The sequence below is a fragment of the Equus caballus genome, chromosome 30, assembly GCF_041296265.1.
Source record: "Equus caballus isolate H_3958 breed thoroughbred chromosome 30, TB-T2T, whole genome shotgun sequence".
Taxonomy (NCBI): domain Eukaryota; kingdom Metazoa; phylum Chordata; class Mammalia; order Perissodactyla; family Equidae; genus Equus; species Equus caballus.
Window position 1 is genome coordinate 14,010,275 of NC_091713.1, and position 22,243 is coordinate 14,032,517.

General features: G+C 35.9%; 1 protein-coding gene across 8 annotated transcripts in view; it reads right to left on the bottom strand.

Moving 5' to 3' along the window:
- Positions 1-22,243, bottom strand: part of SMYD3 (SET and MYND domain containing 3) — a 671,177-nt gene that overhangs the window by 500,735 nt on the left and 148,199 nt on the right. For 4 of the 8 annotated variants that reach the window (XM_023632604.2, XM_023632603.2, XM_023632602.2 and 1 more), the window contains exon 2: positions 6,710-6,773. The exons of the other annotated variants lie outside the window; for them this stretch is intronic. In XM_023632604.2, coding sequence (XP_023488372.1) covers positions 6,710-6,773 — 64 coding nt within the window. The remainder of the gene's footprint in view (positions 1-6,709; positions 6,774-22,243) is intronic. 8 annotated transcript variants of the gene reach the window in all.

Sequence of the window (22,243 nt, forward strand, 5' to 3'; positions counted from 1 at the left end):
GTGACAACAGAATTGAGTAGTTATGACAGAAATCCTACAGCCCACAAAGCCTAAAATATTTATTATCCAGCCATTTATAGAAAAAGTTTGCCAACCCGATCTAGTGAGAGATCATATCAAGATGGGATTTGCTAATTGATATATTTTAGCTGGAAGGACAAAATAAATCATTCACCTCTACAGACTTCCAATCTTCTTTGAAAGAAATTTGCAGGCTAAATTAATCAAAACGTCAATGCCAACTTCTACTTGAACATGGTGGATGGGGCACATGCATTTTATCTCCCCAACATAAGTAATTATCAATTTTTAACTTCCAAAGTGAATTAGAAGGGCCTTCAATGAATGTGGGGTTTAACCTCATTTCTCTAAGTCAGAAAGTGAGAGTAAGAGGACAGGCTGCAGAAACAGGGCGGAAGAGGCTACCGCAAAGGGCAGTTACCTTCAAACTCTTTTCTGAGACGGGAGTTAACCTGCCAAGCAGAACTGCAACAAGGCTCTCGAATCAAAGACTAAATGCCAACTGAGAATGGGATTTAAAAGCGGCTGAAAAAAAGAATTAACCAAAGTCTGTAACCAAGAATCTCAAAACACCTCCTTACTCTTGGCATGACTTTTAGAATAAGCAGTGGAGTGTTAAAATGGAGTGTTAAAATATCTCTGATCGAGACCATTGCTTCTATTTGGTCTTCCTGCCTCCACTCTTACCCTCCTGTAAGTTTCCTCAAACTGTAGTCTCATTCTTTGAGTGGCTTAAAGGTTGTAATCACTTTATCACAGAGAAAGAAATGTGATCTATGCACACTTAACGGCTTTGCAATAAGCAATATTTTTAAACAATTTATTAGGAGAGAATTTACATTACAACATAATATACCCATTTTAACAGTACATTTTGATGACTTTTAACAAATACATATATTTTTTGATGAGTTTTGACAAATGTATATATATATATATCCATGTAACCAACACCAAAATTAAGATATTGAATATGTCATTACTCCCAAAAATTCCTTTGTGCCCCTTAACATTCAAGCTCTACAACCCTTACAATCAGTGGTCTCTATCAGAGATTAGTTTTGTCTGTTCTAGAACAGCACTACTACTTTCCATCTGGCTTGATTCCCTCATTACAATGTTTCTGAGATTCACTCACGTTGCTGCATGTATCAGTACTTCATTCCTTTCTATGGCTGAGTATGTAATAGTACATTGTGTGTGTAAATATATATGTGTGTGTGTACATATATACTCTACCTAGGAGTAGAACTGCTGAATCACTTGGTAAGTGTATGTTTAACATTATTAGAAACTACCGAACTTTTCTAAAGGAGTTGTACCACTTTATATTCCCACCAGCAGTGTTTGTGGTTCTAGTTGCTCCATAGCCTTGTCAGCAATTGGTGTGATTAGTCTTTTTTATTTGAGCCTTTCCAATGGGTATGCAATGGTATCTCATTGTGGTTTTAATTTTCACTTCTCTGATGACTAATGATGTTAGGCAGCTTTTACTATATATCTTATTGAAGCATCCATTCATATCTTTTGTCCATTTTACAGAGTTATTTTACTATTGAATTATAAACATTTTTAATAAATTCCAGATACAATTCCTTGGTCAGATATATATGTATTGCAAATATTTTTTCCAAGAATGTTGTCTGCCTTTTCATTTTCTTAATGATGTCTTTCAAAGAGAAGTTTCAATTTTGATGAAGTCCAGTTTATCAATATTTCTTCTATGATAGGTGCTTTCTGTATCCCGCCTGAGAAACTTTATCTACCCCAGGTCCAAAAATTTTCTCCTAAGGTTTCTTCTAAAAGTTTTATGGGTCTTTGGGGCCGGCCCCATGGCTGAGTGGTTAAGTTCGCGCGCTCTGCTCTGGTGGCCCAGGGTTTTGCTGGTTCGGATCCTGGGCGCGGACATGGCACCGTTCATCAAGCCATGCTGGGGCAGCGTCCCACATGCCACAACTAGAAGGAACCACAACTAAAAAACATACAACTATGTACCGGGGGTGTTTGGGGAGAAAAAGGAAAAATAAAATCTTTAAAAAAAAAAAAAACTAATACAATGTTATACATCAATCATATTTCAACTAAAAAAAGGAAACAGAAATACAATTATAGACAGATTATTTAGAGATAACGTAATTTTTAAAAATCTAATTCAAACCAACAAGTACCACTAATGAATGTATTCATTCATACACTCAACAAATTATGCTCCATCTGCAGCAGAGAACACCACACAGAGCACACCCTTGATCAAGGCGCCTGACCATCCACATGCAGAAGAGGCAATGAGACCAGTAATTAAGATAATTAAATTTCTGTATCATAAAGGAGGGACATAAACTACTCTCAGGGGTTTAGGGAAGGAGGGACTGACATTTCATCTGAGTTCTAAGGGATAAACAGAAGTTCAGCGGTTATAGGGAGAGGTCTGGGTCCAGGCCCAAGGATTTATGTAGCCAAAGGCCCAGAAGTAAAAGTGTGGCAAAGACGTTGAGTTTGAATTTCCTCCTGAGTGAAAAGAGGGCCAGGGTTTTAAGCTGGTGAATGACAGATCATGTTTACATCTAGAATAAAATAATCACCCCAGCTCCAGGGTATAAAATAGAATAAAAGCTGGCAAGAGTGTAGTTAATCCAGGAGAGAGATCATGGTAACACATACAAAAGTAGTGGTAGAAAAGCTAGAGAAAAGTGAAACCATTCAGAACTTTAGGTGGTAAAACCAGCAGGACATAGTGACTAACTGGATGTGGGGCCAAGGAAAGATATAAATCAGAGATGAAGACACCCTGACAACTCAAACTGCTGAGTGGTAAAATTATTCACTGAGGTTGAAAAACACGAAGGAAAGCAGGTATGGGGGAAGAAAATGCACTCAGGTTTAGATACATAGCACTTGATATGCCCGTGCAACAGCCAGGTGGAAGTGCCTGTAAGATATGGGTCTGGTGCTCAGGAAAAGGCAGGAGGCCGGAGACGGAGTCTCAAGAAGGATTAATATACAGATGCCAACTGAAGTCATGGAAGTGGACACAATCAGTCAGCAGGTGAATGTAAAGTAACAAAAGAAAATCTCAGGACCCCAGATGTTTTGTAGAAATCGAAAATGTAAATATCATCAAATAATTTTAACGTTTATACACTATTCCCTTTTTGTTTACAATTAAATATGAAGCCAATTTCTCTACAGAACGCTCTGTGCATCTCCTATCAGTCGATAACAAAGGGCTTGGCTTTCTTCATTATCACCACTTTGAGTACGATAATTCTAGAAACCAACTTATTAAATCACCCTCATAAGTGCTTACTAATGTGGGATTCATCAAAAATGATTCAAATCATTCTACAGCTAAGCATAAAATGTAAACCCAAAAATATGATTCACATTTTTAAAGAGGTCTATAATTATCAACATAAAATAGAGCCTCTCTCTGTTAATATAGTACTCTTTAAAAGAATATAAACTGCAATTTGATGCAGTACCCAGCCGCTTATTTTGCTTAGCAATTAATCCAGTTATAAATGTAGATATTATGAATCAAATTAAATCTAGCAGAGGTGAAATAATAATTGGTAAACTTGCTTGAAATTGGTTAACTTGCTTTCAGTATTGCAAATTTTGAGGATGCTTTTTTATAAGAAAACTTAGCCTGCTCCTCTTCTTTGATCTCATAATCATCTGTGATGCTTTGATTATGCCAATATAGAAATAAGACTGGTTCCATATATAATCCCTCTATTATATTATATGATACCTCATAATAAGGCATATATAGAGGAATACACAGCACCTGACGACAAAATATATTGATCAGTATCAGAAACAGTACTGTACACAGCAGTAAATAGTACTGTACACAGGAGTAAATATATACATATACACACACACACTATATGAAGCACAGACTAACGATTTGGTTTGTATCCTCCACTCAGACAACAAACACACAGACATTACCTCTGGAAAGTAGTACTAGGAATGGGGTAAGGAAGCTAGAGGAAAACCTTTACATTTTATTCTATATTGTTTTAATTTTTATAATGCAAATGTATCCTTGTATTGCTTATGTTTAAAATGAAATGTGAAAACCAATGGCACTGATACCATGCTTATGGGCACAAGGGACATTATACCCTATAATACCTCAACAGTCTCTCGCAGACAACAGATGCCACGGCCCCACATGTCAAATCTATGCTAGTGAACCAAAGATATATCCCCCTAGGCTAAACATATTATAGATTTTATGCTACAAATTACATCCTCGACTTCAATTTCCATTCCAAGTGCTTTTGCCTCCTGTTCATTACTGTTCATAGTTTGGCTTGTCAGTTTAATTTTGTCCTGCTTTGTAGGTATCCACAATAATTACAATGTTTAATGCTGTACCTTAAAGTTGAGCTAAACAGAGCAGTTTAAATGCATATGTTCTGGCCAATCTCTGACTCCCACCCCACCTTCACACACACACACCCATCCTCCAAATACAAGCAAGCATATGCACTGGCTGGTGTTATATATGCTATCTTTCTCCTAACTGGCTATTTTCCCATTACCTTCTACAGTGTCTCTGACGATGGCATTTTACTGATGCTACAGTAAACAGCTAATGTATGTGGTAAAAATACATGCACTATCATGAATCAAAATGACAGACCCACCTACCAAACTCCCCCTATTCATTCTAATCCGATAATGGGTTTTCTTTTTCCTAGAGTGTACTACAAAATGAAGCAGCAGCATTGGGGAAAAAACAGGGGAAAATAAAAGTAAACGTTTGAATCACTGAGAATAGAAATTCATCTAGAACATTTGTGTCAAGAAATATGGTAATTGGCCAGTTCTATATGTAGTCTTCTTAACATGAAGTTCCCTGAAACATGTAGCTCAGTTTCACATGAATAAACTAGCTAAAAAACATCACCACAGAACAGTCTTTCTAAAATTTATATTATAGAAAAAGCATGTATTTGTTTTTATTTCTTGCTTTTTGTTATCATTATTGCTACTGATCTTACATAAATCTGGTATCTTTCAAACTCTAACAGAATTTTTGGTTTACAAAATGAGGTAAAAATAATTCAATTACTTTTCACATTCCTTATTTTTATTAGGAAAGTGGTATTTCTAAACTTCTATTTTTGTATTTTTTGTTTTGTGTTCCTAGAGGATAGAATGTATCCGCATTAAAAATAAAATAAAACAAAAAGCCAGGAAAAAAGGGGAGAATACAATAGAAAATAGAAAACTACACCTACTAGAATGTTACAGCAAGAATAAAATTTAGAGTTAGAAGAGAAACTAAACGTCTGGATTCTGACTACCTAGGTTCATTTCCCAAACTCCAGACCCTACAAGCTGTTGGATGTTTGGCAGGTTGCTTGCCATTCTATCCCTCAGTTTCCTAATTAGTCAAATGAGCACAAAAACAATACCTAATCCTCTGAAGTTACTTATGAGAGTACACAGAATAAAATAGTGCCTGGCACATACTCAACATCTATTAAATATTAGCTCTTATTAGTAGTACAGATTAGGAAACTAAGGCCCAAAGAGTTTCTGGGATAATTTTACTAGCTAATGGCAGAAGTGTCGTTAGAACTTGGGTCCTGTGACTTTTTTGTATGTTTTGCTTTCTATTCTGTTAAGACGACTCTATTGATAGTTTGGAGAAATTACTTTCAAAGGAAAAAGTAAGATAGCAGAAAATCCCTCAGATAAGCATGGCCTACATTTAAAAGAAGAAAAGGAAGAACCCTGGGTGTATGCATACACACAGACCCCAAAATAAGAAACAAGAAGGATGAGTGGTACTTGGGGGGCAAATGAAACAGACACACCACCTCCAATTAGACTTTTATTATGACACAATTCATTAGAGCATAATTACATTTCTTATTAAATGATTAATCAGAAGGTTAGAAGAAAGGTCATGTTGAATGTTAATTATGCATCCTTTAAATAATTTCAAAAATTCTCATAGACTGTTGGTTGTTGTAAATTAACTCAAACTCTTGGAAGGCAATTTGGCATTATCTTTAAGAATTTAAAATGCAAATACTATTTTACCAATTGATACAACTGGGAAGAATTTATCCTACAATTAATTTGCAGAAGTATGCAAAAATGCGCACAAAAGGATGCTTGGTACATTACTGGCAATACCAAATATTGGAAAAAATTTAAGCATTCATTAATGGGGAATTTATGATTGTGGTGCATTCATAAAATGAAATAAATGGGATAATATAAAAAGTTCCTATAGATAGATTATCAAATGAAAAAGAAAATCAAGGTGCACAAGAATATGTACCATAATAACCTACATCTGTTTTTCTAAACAAAGGATATACATATATGAATGTATTCACACAAGAAAATGCTGGAAAGACACAGAAGAAACTTAACAGTGGTTATCTCTGGGAAATGGGACTGAGGTTAGGAAGACAAAAAGATGGGAGAGGAGTAAATGTTTACTTTTCTTTCATGATATATATAAATTTTATATATAGTATATACATAATTTTTTACCATATACATATATTAATTTTTTAATTGAAGAAAAATAACAAGTTAAAATAAATCAAAGACTGTGAAGAAACAGAAATAGGCCAACAGGCATAACGGAGGACAAATTTAAGAGTAGAGAACTTGAAGGTTTCGCTTATGCGCAGCTAAACACTCTTACCTGACACTTAGCACTACAGTATTTGGCAACTCGGCACTGAGAACATCGCATCAGCTTTTCCTTCCTGTTATAAAAATAAATTTCACATTAGGAAATTAGTGAGAACCATACACGTGATTGAAGAAAGACAACAAACCAACATACTGACGCAAATAATTTCTGCTCACTCCATCTTTATGGTCCCTTAAGATTTAGATTTCACACTGATGAATATCTTCTTTCACCTTCAACGTGAGACATGTACATAATAACTAATGTTCTTTATTTTTAATTGTGGTAAAATATACATAACATAAAATTCACCACTTCAACCATTAAGTGTATAGTTCGGTGGCATTAAGTACACTCACATTGTTGTGCAACCATCACCAATGTTCTTTTTACCATAAATTCAATTAAAATAGAGATTCCTAGCTAGACAAAAAGTTTCACTTTGTAAGATTTTAATCTCTTCAAATGACATTCAGAATCCAGTCCACCAACTAGTGAAACTATACTATATCCTTCCAATACAAAAATTTTATAAATCTTAACTTACATAGTTTAATTATGAATAGACACCTTCTGGGAAATGATTTTAAGATTCCATTAAATTCAATTACTACTTTAGACATGCTAAATTGAGATGCTCCAGAATTATGTCTCTCTAAATCACCTGAGTAAGAAAAGATGCAAAATGAACAAAAACTTGAATTACAAAATAAAAATAATAAATATGATGACAAAATTAACAATGACAACAGACAGGACTACAGATACTTTAAAGATGTCCAAGAGCATTAAAAATCAAACTATAATTTTAACCCTATGACATAATAAGAACAAATATTTCTAAGCACTTCTGATGTGCCAGGTTCTGTTCAAAGTTCTTTACATCTATTGACTCACACTTAACTTCAAACAGTCCTATAAGTAAGCAGTCTGATTATGCCCACTTTTGAGATACTTCAATACATTTTCAAGAGATTACAAAGTAGATTGAGTAGAGCAAACTAAGAAAACACACCATAACGTACACGTAGCAGGTGAGATCGAAAGGGTAAGAACAGAATCCTATAGAAAATCAGAACTTGAATACACTAGATACCTCACCCCTGGAAGACAAGAGGTGAGATATGAGACATAAAACACGGGGAGAGGTTAAAGGTCTAAATAAAGAAAAGTCAAAACGCTTCCCACCCACAAGTATAGAACTGTAGCTGCCAGATATCAACATCCCAGACAACAACACAAACCCAAGCAACCTGGCCCTAAAGTTCTCACTTTTAATCATCATGCTATACGACCACTCTTGGATGAAACTGGAGAAAAACAAAATCCATCCACAGGCTATTTATGAGACACACTTCAAATAAAAAGACATACAAAGGTGGGATGAAAAGAATATGCCAGGCACATATTAACTAGAAAAAAGCCTGTGTTAACTATATCAATATCAGAAAAAAAAGAGACTTTAGGGTTAAAAATATTATTAGAGATTTAAAAAGGTCAATATGCAATGACAAAAGACTCCAATCACCAGGCGTTAGGTACCTAAGAACAAATGTACCCAGTCTCAAAATATATAAAGTGCAAACAACAGATCCAGAAGGAAGAAAATGAACAATATATGATAAGTTAATACATATAAGGCCCTTAAAACAGTGCCTAGAATATAGTAAGTACCATATAAGTGTTAGTTATGACTATGAAAACATATAAAGTCTTTTCCAGGAATTCATAGATCAAGCAGATAAAGCTTCAGGAGCTCTATAATTTACTTGATTCATACGATACACGGACCCTTGCACCTGGTATATGAATATGTATTCACATATTCTTTTCAAGCACCTACTAGCCATTTACAAAAAGTGGCCACGGCCTAGGCCACAAAGCAAATCTCAAAAATACCAACAAATCAATATCACCTAAATCATTTTCTCTATCCATGAGGGAATTAAATTAGAAATCAGTAACAAAAAGAAACCCAGTAAAATCTCATGCGTATGGAAATTTAAAAGCATATTTCTATATAATTCAAGGAACAAAGAATCACAATGAAAATTAGAAAACAGATTAAATAATGAAAAGCTATATAGAAACTTATAAGATAAATCAAAGGTAATACAAGGACATTTATAGTTTTAAATGTTTATGTTAAAAGAAGAATAACTGGTGCCGGCCAGTGGCATAGTGGTTAACTTCGCACGCTTGGCTTCGGCAGCTCAGGGTTTGCGGGTTCCAATCCTGGACACAGACCTACATACCACTCATCAAGCCATGTTGTGATGGCATCCCACATACAAAATAGAGAAAGACAGGCACAGATGTTAGCTCAGGGCCAATCTTCCTCACCAAGAAACAAAAGAAGAAAAACTGAAAATAAATGAGTTAAACATGCAAATCAAGAATTTACATTTAAAAATAATGGAAAACATAAGGTAAGAAAATATAACAGTAAGACAAATATACAAAATGAAATAAAACACAGAGGAAAAACAAAGCCAGAAAGACTAATTAATTACATCAACAAACTTACAAGATTATTTAAGAAAAGAGAAAAGCCACAAATACTAGGAAGAAAATGGATTCAGTAGAGAGTTAAAAACAAACAAGAGAATTCTGGAGAAATGACAGCCGTAATATAATTTTTTTTTTTTTTTTTAAAGATTGGCACCTGAGCTAACAACTCTTGCCAATTTTTTTGTTGTTGTTGTTTTTTCTCCCCAAACTCCCCCAGTACATAGTTGTACACTCTGGCTGTGGGTCCTTCTACTTGTGGCATGTGGGATGCCACCTCAGCGTGGCCCAACGAGCGGTGTCATCTCTGTGCCCAGGATCCGAACCAGCAAAACCCCAGGCCGCCAAAGTGGAGCGCGTGAACTTAACCACTCGGCCACGGGGCCAGACCTTGCAGTAATATAATTTTTAATCTCCTAACTCTCCCCATAAAAAATGACAGAGCAAATAGAATAGCAAAACCTAACCATCCCTCCCCATCCTGGAAAACATCTACAGCAAACCCAAAAATATGGGTGAGCAGAAAACAATACTAACAGCTCCAAGACTTGAGTTAAATCAGCATCTTTGTGGGAAAAAAACAAGAAGGCACCTGGGCTTCCAATGGACCTGAAAAGAAAAGCAGCCCCAAACTTCCAAAAGACACCCTGTGGAAAGCGTGGCAAGCCAATCTGAGAACTGCTGCCAAAACTGGGAGAAGATCTTCCTGCAGGAACCCTCCTGAGGAGGAACTCACCGCGGCTCGCCTAAATCCTGCCTTCCTCAGCCCCTCTCATTTTCCTTCATTTCCCTTTTTCTTGTCTAACTTATTGAGAAGCAATTTCTGTTGCTTGCAAATAAAGATTCCCAACTATATCAATGGTTTGCTCCTGATTTTAAAAAATAATTAGCAAAATCAAGGTACCTAAGAAGATCAGTGACGCATGCTAGCAAGTACTAAAATTTTGTCTTCTCACACCCATAGCTATCAACCATAGGCTTTAGTGAATCTTAACATAGAATTTTGGCAGAGTAAACAGCAAGATGATTCAAAATACTTGAATAATTTAGTTGCCACTTGATGTGTGAAAGAAATTCCTTAACATGAGTTATTTAAATGTTTGGGGTTATTTTTACATATCAAATAACTAAACAAATAAATTTAAGTTCTTAAGTTTCAAAAAAAGGTCAACTGAATCCAAGAGAAAGGCTGTGTGTCCTTGATTAGACCAACCACTGAGCCTTTGAAAGGTTACTGCTTTTCTCTTTGGATAAGGTTCAGCATCCTGGTAAGGTTTCCCTGCAGAGAAAAAACTTGGCCAGCAGTGAGAGAGGAAAGTAAGTAGAAGAAACACACGCACCAGACGGCTCATGAAACATTCTTCTTTTTCTCTTTAAAAAAAAAAAAAAAGCACATTTCCAATTGAAAGTTAAACCTGCATTTTTCTTTAAAAAAAAAAAAGAGCAATCAGAAATGTATATGTCAAATAAAAAACAAAACTAATTAGTAGTCTTACAGAAAAAGGACTACTTATTTTAAATAGCTCTGTAACCAAGAGCCTTCTAGGACGAGTTCAACTGATCCAATCTCATCAACGGAGTAAGTAAGAGTGGTTTTTCAGGAAGTTGAGACCTCTTGTCCAGTTCAGGCCAGTTGCGACCACCAATCCATTGTAGGGGAGGAAGACATTTCCTCTTCCCAAATGGGGGTTCGTCTGGCCGGAGAACGAATTAAATTCACATGAGACAGAATAGCAAGAGAAAATTAAACAAAGCTTTATGAGGAACCATAGCCCGGGGCCTTTCTTCCTGAAGGAAGAAAGGGCACCGAAGAAGTGGGGTGCACAGAGTGATTATATACCCCCAAACAGGGTGTTTCAGATGTGATTGAAATGTCCCTCCCACAATAGTCACAAGATTGCCCTGTCGGCACAGTGCTTGATGGACACAGCAGGTAATGGTCTGCTATCTCGGTGGGTGTAGCAGGAGGCAAGTCTATGTCTGGAGCTGGGCGGTCACAGGTGAGCGCAGCAATCAGTTCCTAGCCTAAGGATAGATGCTTAATCCTTAAAGAAATGCCAGCGTTGGGAGGCGGAGGGAAGTTAGTTACAGGAGGTTACCAGACAAGCACAATAAAATGCAGATTTTAAGTCCTTGCCTTTGGTATTGATTAAGAGTTTTTAGAGAGAAGGTCATCTCCTTTCTTCTTCTTGGTACAGAGAGGGAGGCACCTTTACAGATAGAGATTTACCTTACAAATGTAAATATGTCCTAAGGAAGGGCAAGTTCCATTCCTCAGAGCCTCCTTCCCTGTCCCAGTTTATCAAAAGCAATCAGCCTCAAATAATCCTGATGCCAAAGAGACATATCTTGGGGTGGCCAATTTCAGGTCCTCACACCATCAACTGGGCCAGCGCAAATGCCCAATAAGTGACCTTTTTGACATCATATTAGAGTACATACAAACTCTAATATGCTATCCAACACAGTGTCAAATCAGAGAAAATTCTCAGGTTACTCACTGTGCCAGATACAGTGGTTCATGGAGCATAACAAGTGAAGTTTTCTCTTCCAAGTAAAACCTGGGCCATAATTAGTTTCTCCAACAGCGTAGGCAACCAAAATGTGGAAAAGAAACAATGGAGCAAAATTAATCGATCTTCCGGTGTACAAATTAAAAAGTTATATGTGGATATAAGAGAAATCACTGTCTCTAAGAAATCAAAGAGGAAAGGGGATTAACCGGACCCCGCAAATCCCAACAATTAGAGTGCTATTTAAGGGAACATCTCTCTGTCCTTCCTGGTTATCAGCGGAAAAAAGCAACCTACTGTTTAGAAACTCTGATCTAAAGTAAGGCCAGTTGCCAGGCAGAGGGGAAGAAGTTTCCTGGACAGGATACAGACAAAGAAATTCTAGTGACTCTCAAATTTCTCCCAGCCCTGGCATCTGCAGAAACCATTTTAAACTTCCTATAGAGAAAAAAATGCATCTACAACACATTCACATACAGCATCCTTATTATACAGGGCTCTTTCCTAGCAATGTGTCTTGGCCCCCTAGAAGTCTCCCAGTGTGCCTAGCAGTTGAATCTCTCCTTCAACAGCCATCTCACCATGGAAGGTAACTGGCTCACTGATGACCAATGAGGCCAACACAAAGGCTAAGATACCACAGGGGAGCCTGGTGATCCTCTTGTCCTCTGAAGCACACACACCTGGATAGAGCATTGCCTATACAATCAGGAAAAAACCCCAGAGTCCAGGGTGTGTCTTTGCAGCCTCTTTATTTAAACTGAAGATCCCTGCTCAGCAATCTTTTGCACACTTCTCAAGGACCAAAATTTCGTTTGTGGCTCATCATTGTGACCATTGGGAAAAATCCAAGCTGAGAAAGAGGCCAGAGTACACTTGGTAGAGCCTGTACCACTTACCACTGCTAAAGAGTACTGACTTACAGGGTATCTGATTTAGTACCCCATGCCTTTATTCAAGTTCTAAGGAAGAGTCTCTGAAAAGAATTCCCATAAAAATATTTTCTTCATACAATTAAGATATGCTCTATGGAGTATGAGGAATACCAAATATCATGATGGGCAAGCTCTTGTGAATAAAGAGCTCCATTTTTCTAAATGGAAAAAGCCAAAATAACTAAGTAAATGAAGTCTAAATATAATTTTTAAACAAAGAGACCACAGAAATAACATTTCTTTAAAGAATCTTTATGTTTATAAATATCTTTGAAATATCAGGCTCCTGATCCATTAGAAATGTTAATGCCATGAAACTAAGTGCTTGACTGTTTCTCCCTGGAAATTTCTACAGCAAATGAAATTCTACACTATGAAAAAGAGATTATCCCAAATATAATCACGGTATTCTATCCAAGGGTACTGTAATTAGTTTTACGCTGACCAAATAAAATACACTGGAAAATGCTAAACACAAAGAACTCCCTTTGGCATAAATATTCATAATAATAGAGTAAAGAGATCTTCCATTTTTGTTTCAAAATGGTAATTATGTTGGTATGGGCCCAAAGGCCTTTTGTTAAATTAAAGAGATTCACGTCCACCATCCACCTAACTATCAAATGGTTTTCTGGGTTGTTTTTTAAAGATTTTATTTTTCCTTTTTCTCCCCCAAACCCCTAGGTACATAGTTGTATATTTTTTTTAGTTGTGGGTCCTTCTGGTTATGGCATGTGGGATGCCACCTCAACATGGCTTGATGAGCAGTGCCATGTCTGTGTCCAGGATCCAAAGTGGTGAAACCCTGGGCCGCTGAAGCGAAGCACTTGAACTTAACCACTCGGCCACAGGACCAGCCCCCCAAATGGTTTTTAATATAAAGCAGCAGATGTAGTCAAAATAATACAGATTCATAACACAGAAAAGTCGAATTGGTTTGGATTCATTTTTCTATGTTCCCTATCACTTTATTTCACATTTCTAACATTTAAACTACAAAGCAAAAAAATGTAACGGTTAATATTTCAGGGAAAATGAATCTATGACTCACAAACACTATATCTTCCTGGGAGAAACACAATCAATTTAAATCCACATTAGCACTTAGAGAAAAAGCACAGCCAAGTATTTGAGCCAACTTAGTAAGAGAGGCAGGCCATCTTACTTCACTACTTCCCTTTCCACTGTTCTCAGTCTCCTAAAAAAAGCTAGTGTCTCTTGGAAACAGTGCTACCAGATGAACACAAACTCCAGGTGTCGATTAGACAAGTGTTCATTAATTGGCCATCATGTGGACATCACCAGGCAAGGTCCTGGATGGATGACTGTGGAGAAGGCGCTAGAGTCACTGCTTCTAGCAGCTCACAGTAAAGGACAGATCAACACATGCCACTTGCAGAACAAGCTGCAATACAAAACCGCGTTTTGAGAAGTGACACAGACTATAGGACCCAAGTTCAGACAAAGGAAAAGTCACTAATAGATAAAGAGTGAATAGAAGAGGATGGTAGGGCTGTTCTAGGGAAAAAGGAAGACCTCATACTTAGGAGGGACAATGTTTAAGCAGTTTAGAGCTCAAAATCTACAGTCTAAGTGCTATGGTCTGAATGTTTATGTCCCCCCAAATTTTTATGTTGAAATCCTAGCTCCTAAAGGTGATAGTATTAGGAAGCGGGGCCTTTGGGATGTGCTTAAGTCATGAGGGTGGAACATTAATGAATGGGATTAGTGTTCTTATAAAAGAGACCCCTTACCCCTTCTACCACACTAGGATACACTGAGAAGGGGGCAGCTATGAGTCAGGAAGAGGGCTCTGACCAGAATACGACCACGCTGGCACCTTGATCTTCTACTTTTCAGCTTCCAGAACTGTGAGAAATAAACTGTTGTTTATAAACTACCCAGCCTGTGACATTCTGTTATAGCAGCCTGGACAGACTGAGACAACAGGCCCACTGCCTACGAATTATAACCTTGTAACCTCTCTTAGCCTCAATTTCCTCCTCTGTAAAGTGGGAATAAGTGACTGTTGGGTGGACGATATGAGATAATCTATATAAAGTGCCTGTGAGCACAGTGCCAAACAAAGAACCCACACAGAGTTAAAACTGAGGCTGCTGAGTACATTTTCAAACTGCTAAAGGTAATTTTGTCTATTCCTACGCCATATCTGAAAAGAGATTCTTGTATACCTCTTCCATGGTTGCCAAAAAGGCAAAATCCACATATGCCACAAATCTGGTCATCTCCATGCAGGTACACAGACAATTCACTAATACCATTTTTTGAAACCCACATGTACCCATAATAGTTGGCTCTAATTTCAAATTTTCATTACCATCATAAGAGTTTCACTGTTAAATCTACATTCACTGAAGTTTCTTTTAGTATTATTTTTAGTTTGATCAGAAAAATTCACTTCTGCAATTATGCAGAAGAATTATGCAAGGTAATGTCTATTACAAGTTAAGGAGAAAATTCAGATTTTTACAAGAACATAGATCTAAACTTCTTCATTATATAATTCTTCTCTATAAAATTGGACACTGTGTGCTGTAGGTCACTCTAGCAGCTAATAATTGAAAACTGGTGACTTTCCGGTGTTTTTCAGGCAGAACACATACGAGTAGCCTGAAGAAAGCTGTGATCAAAATGAACTGCTGAAGAAGGATTTGTTCAAGCCACAATATCTGTGTTTCTAAATAGGAAACCTCTTCAACCTGGTCTAGTAATACAACTTGATAAGTCCAAGAGATGTATTTAATTTCTCTAAGTCTTCTTGAAATCTAAAATATGAGGAAGAAGAAAAAATCTGATTTCACTCAAAGACTGAAATCAGATACTCTTTAAATACGTAAGTATTGCTTATTTACATATAAATATCACACAGCAGATATATAAAAATAAAAGTACTACGGGAAAAATTTCAAAGAAGGTATAAGAATGTTTGATCAACATTTTCATCAATATACTATGACCTAAGCCTTCAAAATGGCAAAAGATGTCCACCTTGATTTCAGTTTCAGGAAATACTTTGTAGGGGTGAATCATCTATCATGCTTCTTCTAGTTAGTCCTCTAGTTAGAAAATGAAATTTATCAGCACCATATTTCTACCTTGGCTTTAAAAGTGAGAAAAGCAAAGCCAAATACACTATCTAATTACATTAATCTGTTCATTTCAGAGGCCTGGAAGCATCTTTCCCTTCTGCCTGTTTTAAAAATTTGCTCCTCTACGTTATAATTAAGCATATTACTTTAACTTTTACCTATAAATTGCTTCAAGTTCTCTTGGAAGTAAGCCATAATGAAATCTCAAATAACTCAATTTTGGAGAATAAAATATAACTTTAAGTTGATAAAGAAAGTGTTCTGTGCTGACCTAGTCCTAAAGAAATCTCAAAAGAAGAGGCCTTAGGAGACAGAATTAAATGTTTCACCTGCCAATGTATTATAATTAATTATAAATTCTTATTGGTTTTTATAGAGAGAATGATCTTCAGCTGACAGCCATTGAGAGTTAACAGGTTAGCACAAGAGTTTTCATGTCTGTCTGCTCCTCCTATAACAAGCAGGTGGTATGGCCAATAGAAAGCTCTCCCACAGCACCAAAATATCGCCCTCACATATTCTATTTATCAAACACCCATCTGAGTTTGAGAATATCTTGTGATAAAATGTAGACATCCCCCAAAAAGGCTTATGACTACAAGTGATTTGCAATTTAGTGTGAATTACTTTAATCAGATAACCATATTGCTTTTCTTCAAACACATAGTTGAGATTTTAGGAACAGAAATTTTGCTTAGAGTAGGTATAGAAAGGACAGATAACTACCAGAGTGTTGTATATTTAAAAGGCCTAGGGACAAAATGGAGGAGAAACTAAGACAATGCGCCAAAATGGGAGTTAGAAATGCACAAGAAGGAAATTTCATATGCCCTGAATTTTGGACTCAGGCTCAGTATGCTTTTAAGTATGGAACAAAGAAGGTAACCTGAGCAGAAAAAATTCTGAGAGTAATGTACTTTAATCCTGGCTGCTTCATTTATTTCTCTGCAATTACAGGTAATAAACATACTTCTCTGTCCTTAAAGTTATTCTAATCTGAAATAATAATAATAATAATGATAATAATAATGGCTACCTAAAATGTTGAATGGATTTTTTCATATCACATATACTTTGTAAAACTGTTTTTTTAATGTGTGAAAAAAGACAAAAGAAATAGGTCAAAATGTTGAAGTTCTGAGTGATATGAATTGAGATGATTTTATCCTTTTTCCTTTTTTCCAATTTTATATAAGATTATTTCATTTCCATAATCAAATAAACAAACTTTAATGAAAAGGCAATATGTTTCACAGGTTTCACTTCATCTGACACTTCATTTTTTATCATTTTCTTAGACTTATTTAACTTGAAGTTCACCCAGATAAAGTAAAATTTCTTTATTCTTTTATATGAACTTTTACTTTGCACTGTAGTTATCCAGTCAATACATTACTTTTTAAAAGGTTCAGACTCAGACAAAAAAATTCTTTGAGATATAAAAGAAATCAAAGGCTGCTTCAAAAAATGACCCTGTCATTCATTCACTGATTCATTCTTTCAACAAAAATGTACTGAGCCCTTTCCATATGCCAGGTACTTGATTAGTATATGGCAGGCACAGTCTATTGCTTACCCAACAACCACTTCACTCTTCCCTGCCACAGGAGCTTTGATTTGTTGAGACAGCAAACAGAGAGCTCTTGATTTCAGAGAGGATTGCCAACTCCAGGGAAATAAATCATGGCTGGTCTAAACTAATTAAAATCTCATGCCCATGGCCACTGATTGCTCTAAGAGTAAGCCATGTTTACGGTTCTGGCTAATGACTTGTAAAAGGATACAGTTGATCATCATTATTTGTGGATGTCTTATTTGCAAACTTTCGTACTCATTAAAATTTATTTGTAACCCCAAAATCAATACTTGCAGCATTTCTGCAATCATTCATGGCTATGTGTGGAGAAGTAAAAAATTTGAGTTATCTAATGTACATGTTCCCAGATGAGGCAAAAGAAAAAAAAAAAAATACTCTGCTTTCTTGTTTCAGCTCTCACACTGTAAACAAGAGTCCTTTTCATGGTCACATTCTTCTCATTTTTGCACTTTTCGTTGATGATTTCACTATTTTAAATGTCCCACAAGTATAGTACTGTGGTGCTGTCTAGTCTCCCTAAGTGCAAGAGGCTGTGATGTGCCTTATAGAGAAATTATGTGTTAGATAAGCTTTTTTCAGGCATGAGTTATAGCACTGTTGGCCATGAATTCAATGGTAATGAATCAACAATATATATTAAATAAGGTGTCTTTAAACAGAAACACACATAAAACAATGTTACGTATTGATTGGTTGACAAAAATGTTGTGACCAAAGGCTCATAGGAACCTAAACCTGTATATCCCCTAGGAGCAATGGTTCAGTATTGGCTAATTCAGTGTGGCTAATTCCATGGTTACTTTATAAACATAACTACTGTGAACAACAAGAATCAACTATTTCTAGTGAGAAAGGCTTTTTGCCCTTTTCAACTTTCTCAGTATGAGAGGCAGCCTGAGAATAAATGCCACCAGAAAGATCCTGATAAGAGTGAATAGCCAGCATCTACCAATCTCCAGTTTTTGCACGAGAAAAATAAGTTTCTGTTTAAGCCACTACAGTGGAAGTATATATACAAAGATATAACAAAATGATGCTTCCTCCTTTTCAATAAACACACGGTACAGTGCTCCTGAAACAAAACACTTAAGACATTCTACATTCTAGAATATCAAGTCCTATGAATGCTTTTTATTGTGCATTCTAGTCAAATGGAGTAGCTTACGTTATTACCGCTTTTATTTCTGCCTTTTAAGGTTAAGGTCAACAGATCTGCAATAATATGAACTAATATCTAGTTCTTAATAAAGTTTGCACTTAATTTTATTACATAGTTATAAACAGAAATATACTTACATTCTCAAAAAAATCATTTTATTTGACACATGAGCTAAGGAACATCTGACAAATATATACTGTCTAATTCATGTGTAATTATGTATCAATGTGTATGAGTGTGTGCATATATTTGTATATAAAGATATATCACAATTTATTTTACCATTCCATATTGAAAGAACTGACATCATGTCCATATTGATAGACATTTGGGTTAATTACAATTATTTTACTATTATAAACAATACTACAATGAACACGAACTGTGCACATACGCAGTGATTTTCAAAACTATTTGGTTTCAGTCAGACTAAAAATTACTGAAAGACCCCAAAAAGGCTCTATTTATGTGGGTTATATCTATCAATATTTACTGTATTAGAGAACAAAATAAATTTTTAAAATATTTATTAACTCATTTATAATAATCCCATTATGTGCTGACATAAATATTTTTATTAAAAAAAGCTATATTTTCTGAAACAACAATAAGTTAGGAGAGTGACACTGTTTTACATTTTTGCAAATCTCTAATGTCTGGCATAATAGAAAGCAGCTGGCTTCTCACTTATGTTTCTAAATTCAATCTGTTGAATAATCTGATGTCACGTAGTTTCTGGAAAATTCCACTGTATACTAATGAGGGAATGAGTGTGAAGAAGGCAAATAACATCTTATTATACATATAATAACATATTATTAAAAAATAACATTATTATAAAAATAGTTTTCACCTTATAGACCCCCTAGAGGACCTTGGGGACCCCCATTTTAACTTCCACTGCTTTAGAGTACATATTCCTAGAAGTGGAATTGCTGAGTTGTGAGAATGCACATCTTCAACTATTTTACATATTGACAAATGGCTCTCCAAAGTGGTTGTAGGAATTTACACTCTCACAGCAGTATAAGGAGAGTTCCCTTAAATCCATATCTTGTCAACCCTTGATACTGTAGGTCATTTTACTTCCTGCCAGCCTGATGGGTGGGAAATGTTATCTTGCTGTGCTTTCATTGGGCATTCTCCTAACAAGTAGTCAGAGTTTGAGCATCTTTTCAAGTTTATTTAACATTCATAGTTTCTCTTGTGTGAATTTCCTGTTCATATCATTTGCCTATTTCCTACTGGGTTGTCTTTTTAAGAGATTACATCTATAAAGTTTAATTTCTTGTTGGATGCATTCATCGTATCTGTATTTATTCCTCCACTATAAGAGAATATAATACAGTCATTAAATCAGTGACACTGAAGCCATATAGCCTGGAATTGAATTCTATCTAGTTTACCACTTAGGATGTATGTGATACTAAGCAATTTAATCTCTCTAAACCATTGAACTAAAGTGAGAATAGTAACAGTACCAACATTACTTAACTGTAATGAGAATTAAAATATGCAAAAAACTTATCATGCTTGGTTCATAGGAAGTGCTCAGTAAATATTACTCTTATTATCATCACATTATTTTTATTCCTTTAAGAGATTTTTTAATGGTAGACTCTCAAAAGAAGTTTCTAGATATCATTTGAAATATCTCAGTGCTAAGTAGAAATATAGTAATATATTAAACAGTTTAACCATTCTAGAAATTCAGAATTTTATAAACCCCAAAAATAATTTTCCTAGCTATTTTCAAGTCCTTTATATATCTAACTATGAGAAACTATTGGATCAAAGTACAGTAATAGTAGAAGTAGAAATTATTTACTGAAATATCCATGGACATAATTAAATGGCAATTATTTCTTAGATTAAAAGCAAGCAAACAAGAACACAATAACAATGCAACTAGTGTTTTTAGAAAAATTGTTAGTCAACATGAGTTTAAAATATTGTAGAAAGTCAACACCCCACCCAAATAAATAGAAAACTTTTATACATTTTTCTCTTATCTCAAAAGAAGAAAAAGAATCAGAGATAATACAGTGGCATTGAATACTTTTATTTTCCTATGCAGAACACAGGAAAGGCTGAGAGAATCTTAATGCATCTTCCCCCTCCCCTCCACTCTTAGGCTGGTAGTGAGAAGTCTACCAACACGGAAGAGAAAAGATCATTAACTCTTTTCAGGTAAGCTAACCTATTTCACTAAAAAGCAATCTCCCTGTTTATAGCACATTTACAATAATCTTTAGAAGATGGAAATATGTAATTGGTCAACCTTGACTAAACTAAAATAATCCCAATGGCAATAAATTATAATATCTATTTTCCTCCAGAGGAAATGTGAACAAAACAATTTTTGAAATGTCACTACTCAAATGTTTTTTTTAAATTATGTGATATTTTAAATGGTAAATTTGAATTACCTATTATCTAACATAAAGATCTTTTGAATGCCACATCCTTATTACTGCTGCTCTTTATTTTACTGGGCCCATAAATATCACTAAGGACCTTTTTGTACTATGGACTATGGTAGTTTCTGGAGAAATAGGGAAATAAGACATAGTTCTTGCTTTTTTGTGTGTGTGTGTGAGGAAGATTCGCCCTAAGCTAACATCCGTTACCAACTTCCTCTTTTTAAATTTTCTGGTCGAGAAAGATCAGCCATGAGCTAACATCTGTGGCCAGTCTTCCTCTATTTTGTATGTGGGATGCCTCCACAGCACGGCTGATGAGTGGAGCAGGTCCACACCCAGGATCTGAACCCATGAACCCATGACACCAAAGGAGAATGCATGGAATTTTAACCACACTCAGAAATGGGACCAGCCCCCACAGTTCTTGCTTTTAATGATTGTTGATACTACAACAGAAGCAGAATAGCAGTAACAGCAGTAATGCTTATTAAGCACCTATTATGTGGTGTCAGGTACCCTGCTAGATACCTTTAAACAGCAGTAGTTGGAGAGTGGGAACCCCGAAATTGAAAGATAATTAGTAATAGTTACTGGTCATCACAAGTCCTAGGGTACAGCCAAGGGAAGAAGTAGCTAAACTAGGGTTACAAAGATAATCAGAAGTGGAGATGAAGGGGCCATGTGTTGGATGGATATCCACTCCATCAAGAATGACATCAGGAGTAACAATGAAGAAATAAAAAGTGAGCCATGAATGTAAAGGAATAACTGAAAGGCAACGTGATGAGGGGATGGTTATAACGGCAAATGCTTCAAAGGAGCTGGCAATTTTGAGGAAGAGAAATGGTCCAAAAGCAGCAAGGGGAACAAGAAAGATACAATCTGTTTCTCTAGACCCTGAGGTATTTAGGATATGATAAAACAGTCACTACTTGGAAGGACAGGAAGCACTGTCCTCAGAAAGCAGTCAGATTTCACTTAGAGCAAGAAAAAGAAGAGAACAGTCAGAGAAGACCTCAGGATATAGTTTTTGCTGATGCTCGAGCATGTTCCAGATGATATAGAAGGAAGGACTGGAGGTGGGGCTGTTGAGAAAGGGTGAGGAATTCCGTCTGATTAGGGTAGACACAGAGACATGGAGCTAAGAGTCTGGTATTGACGGATAACTTTGGATGTTATCTGATTTCAGAAATCATGCTCATTCCAATTACATGCTGCTCCTAAAATATCCTTAATGCAAAATGACAAATGTCATAGTCAAAATATGTAATAAAGATCCAGGAAAACTCAAGAGTAGA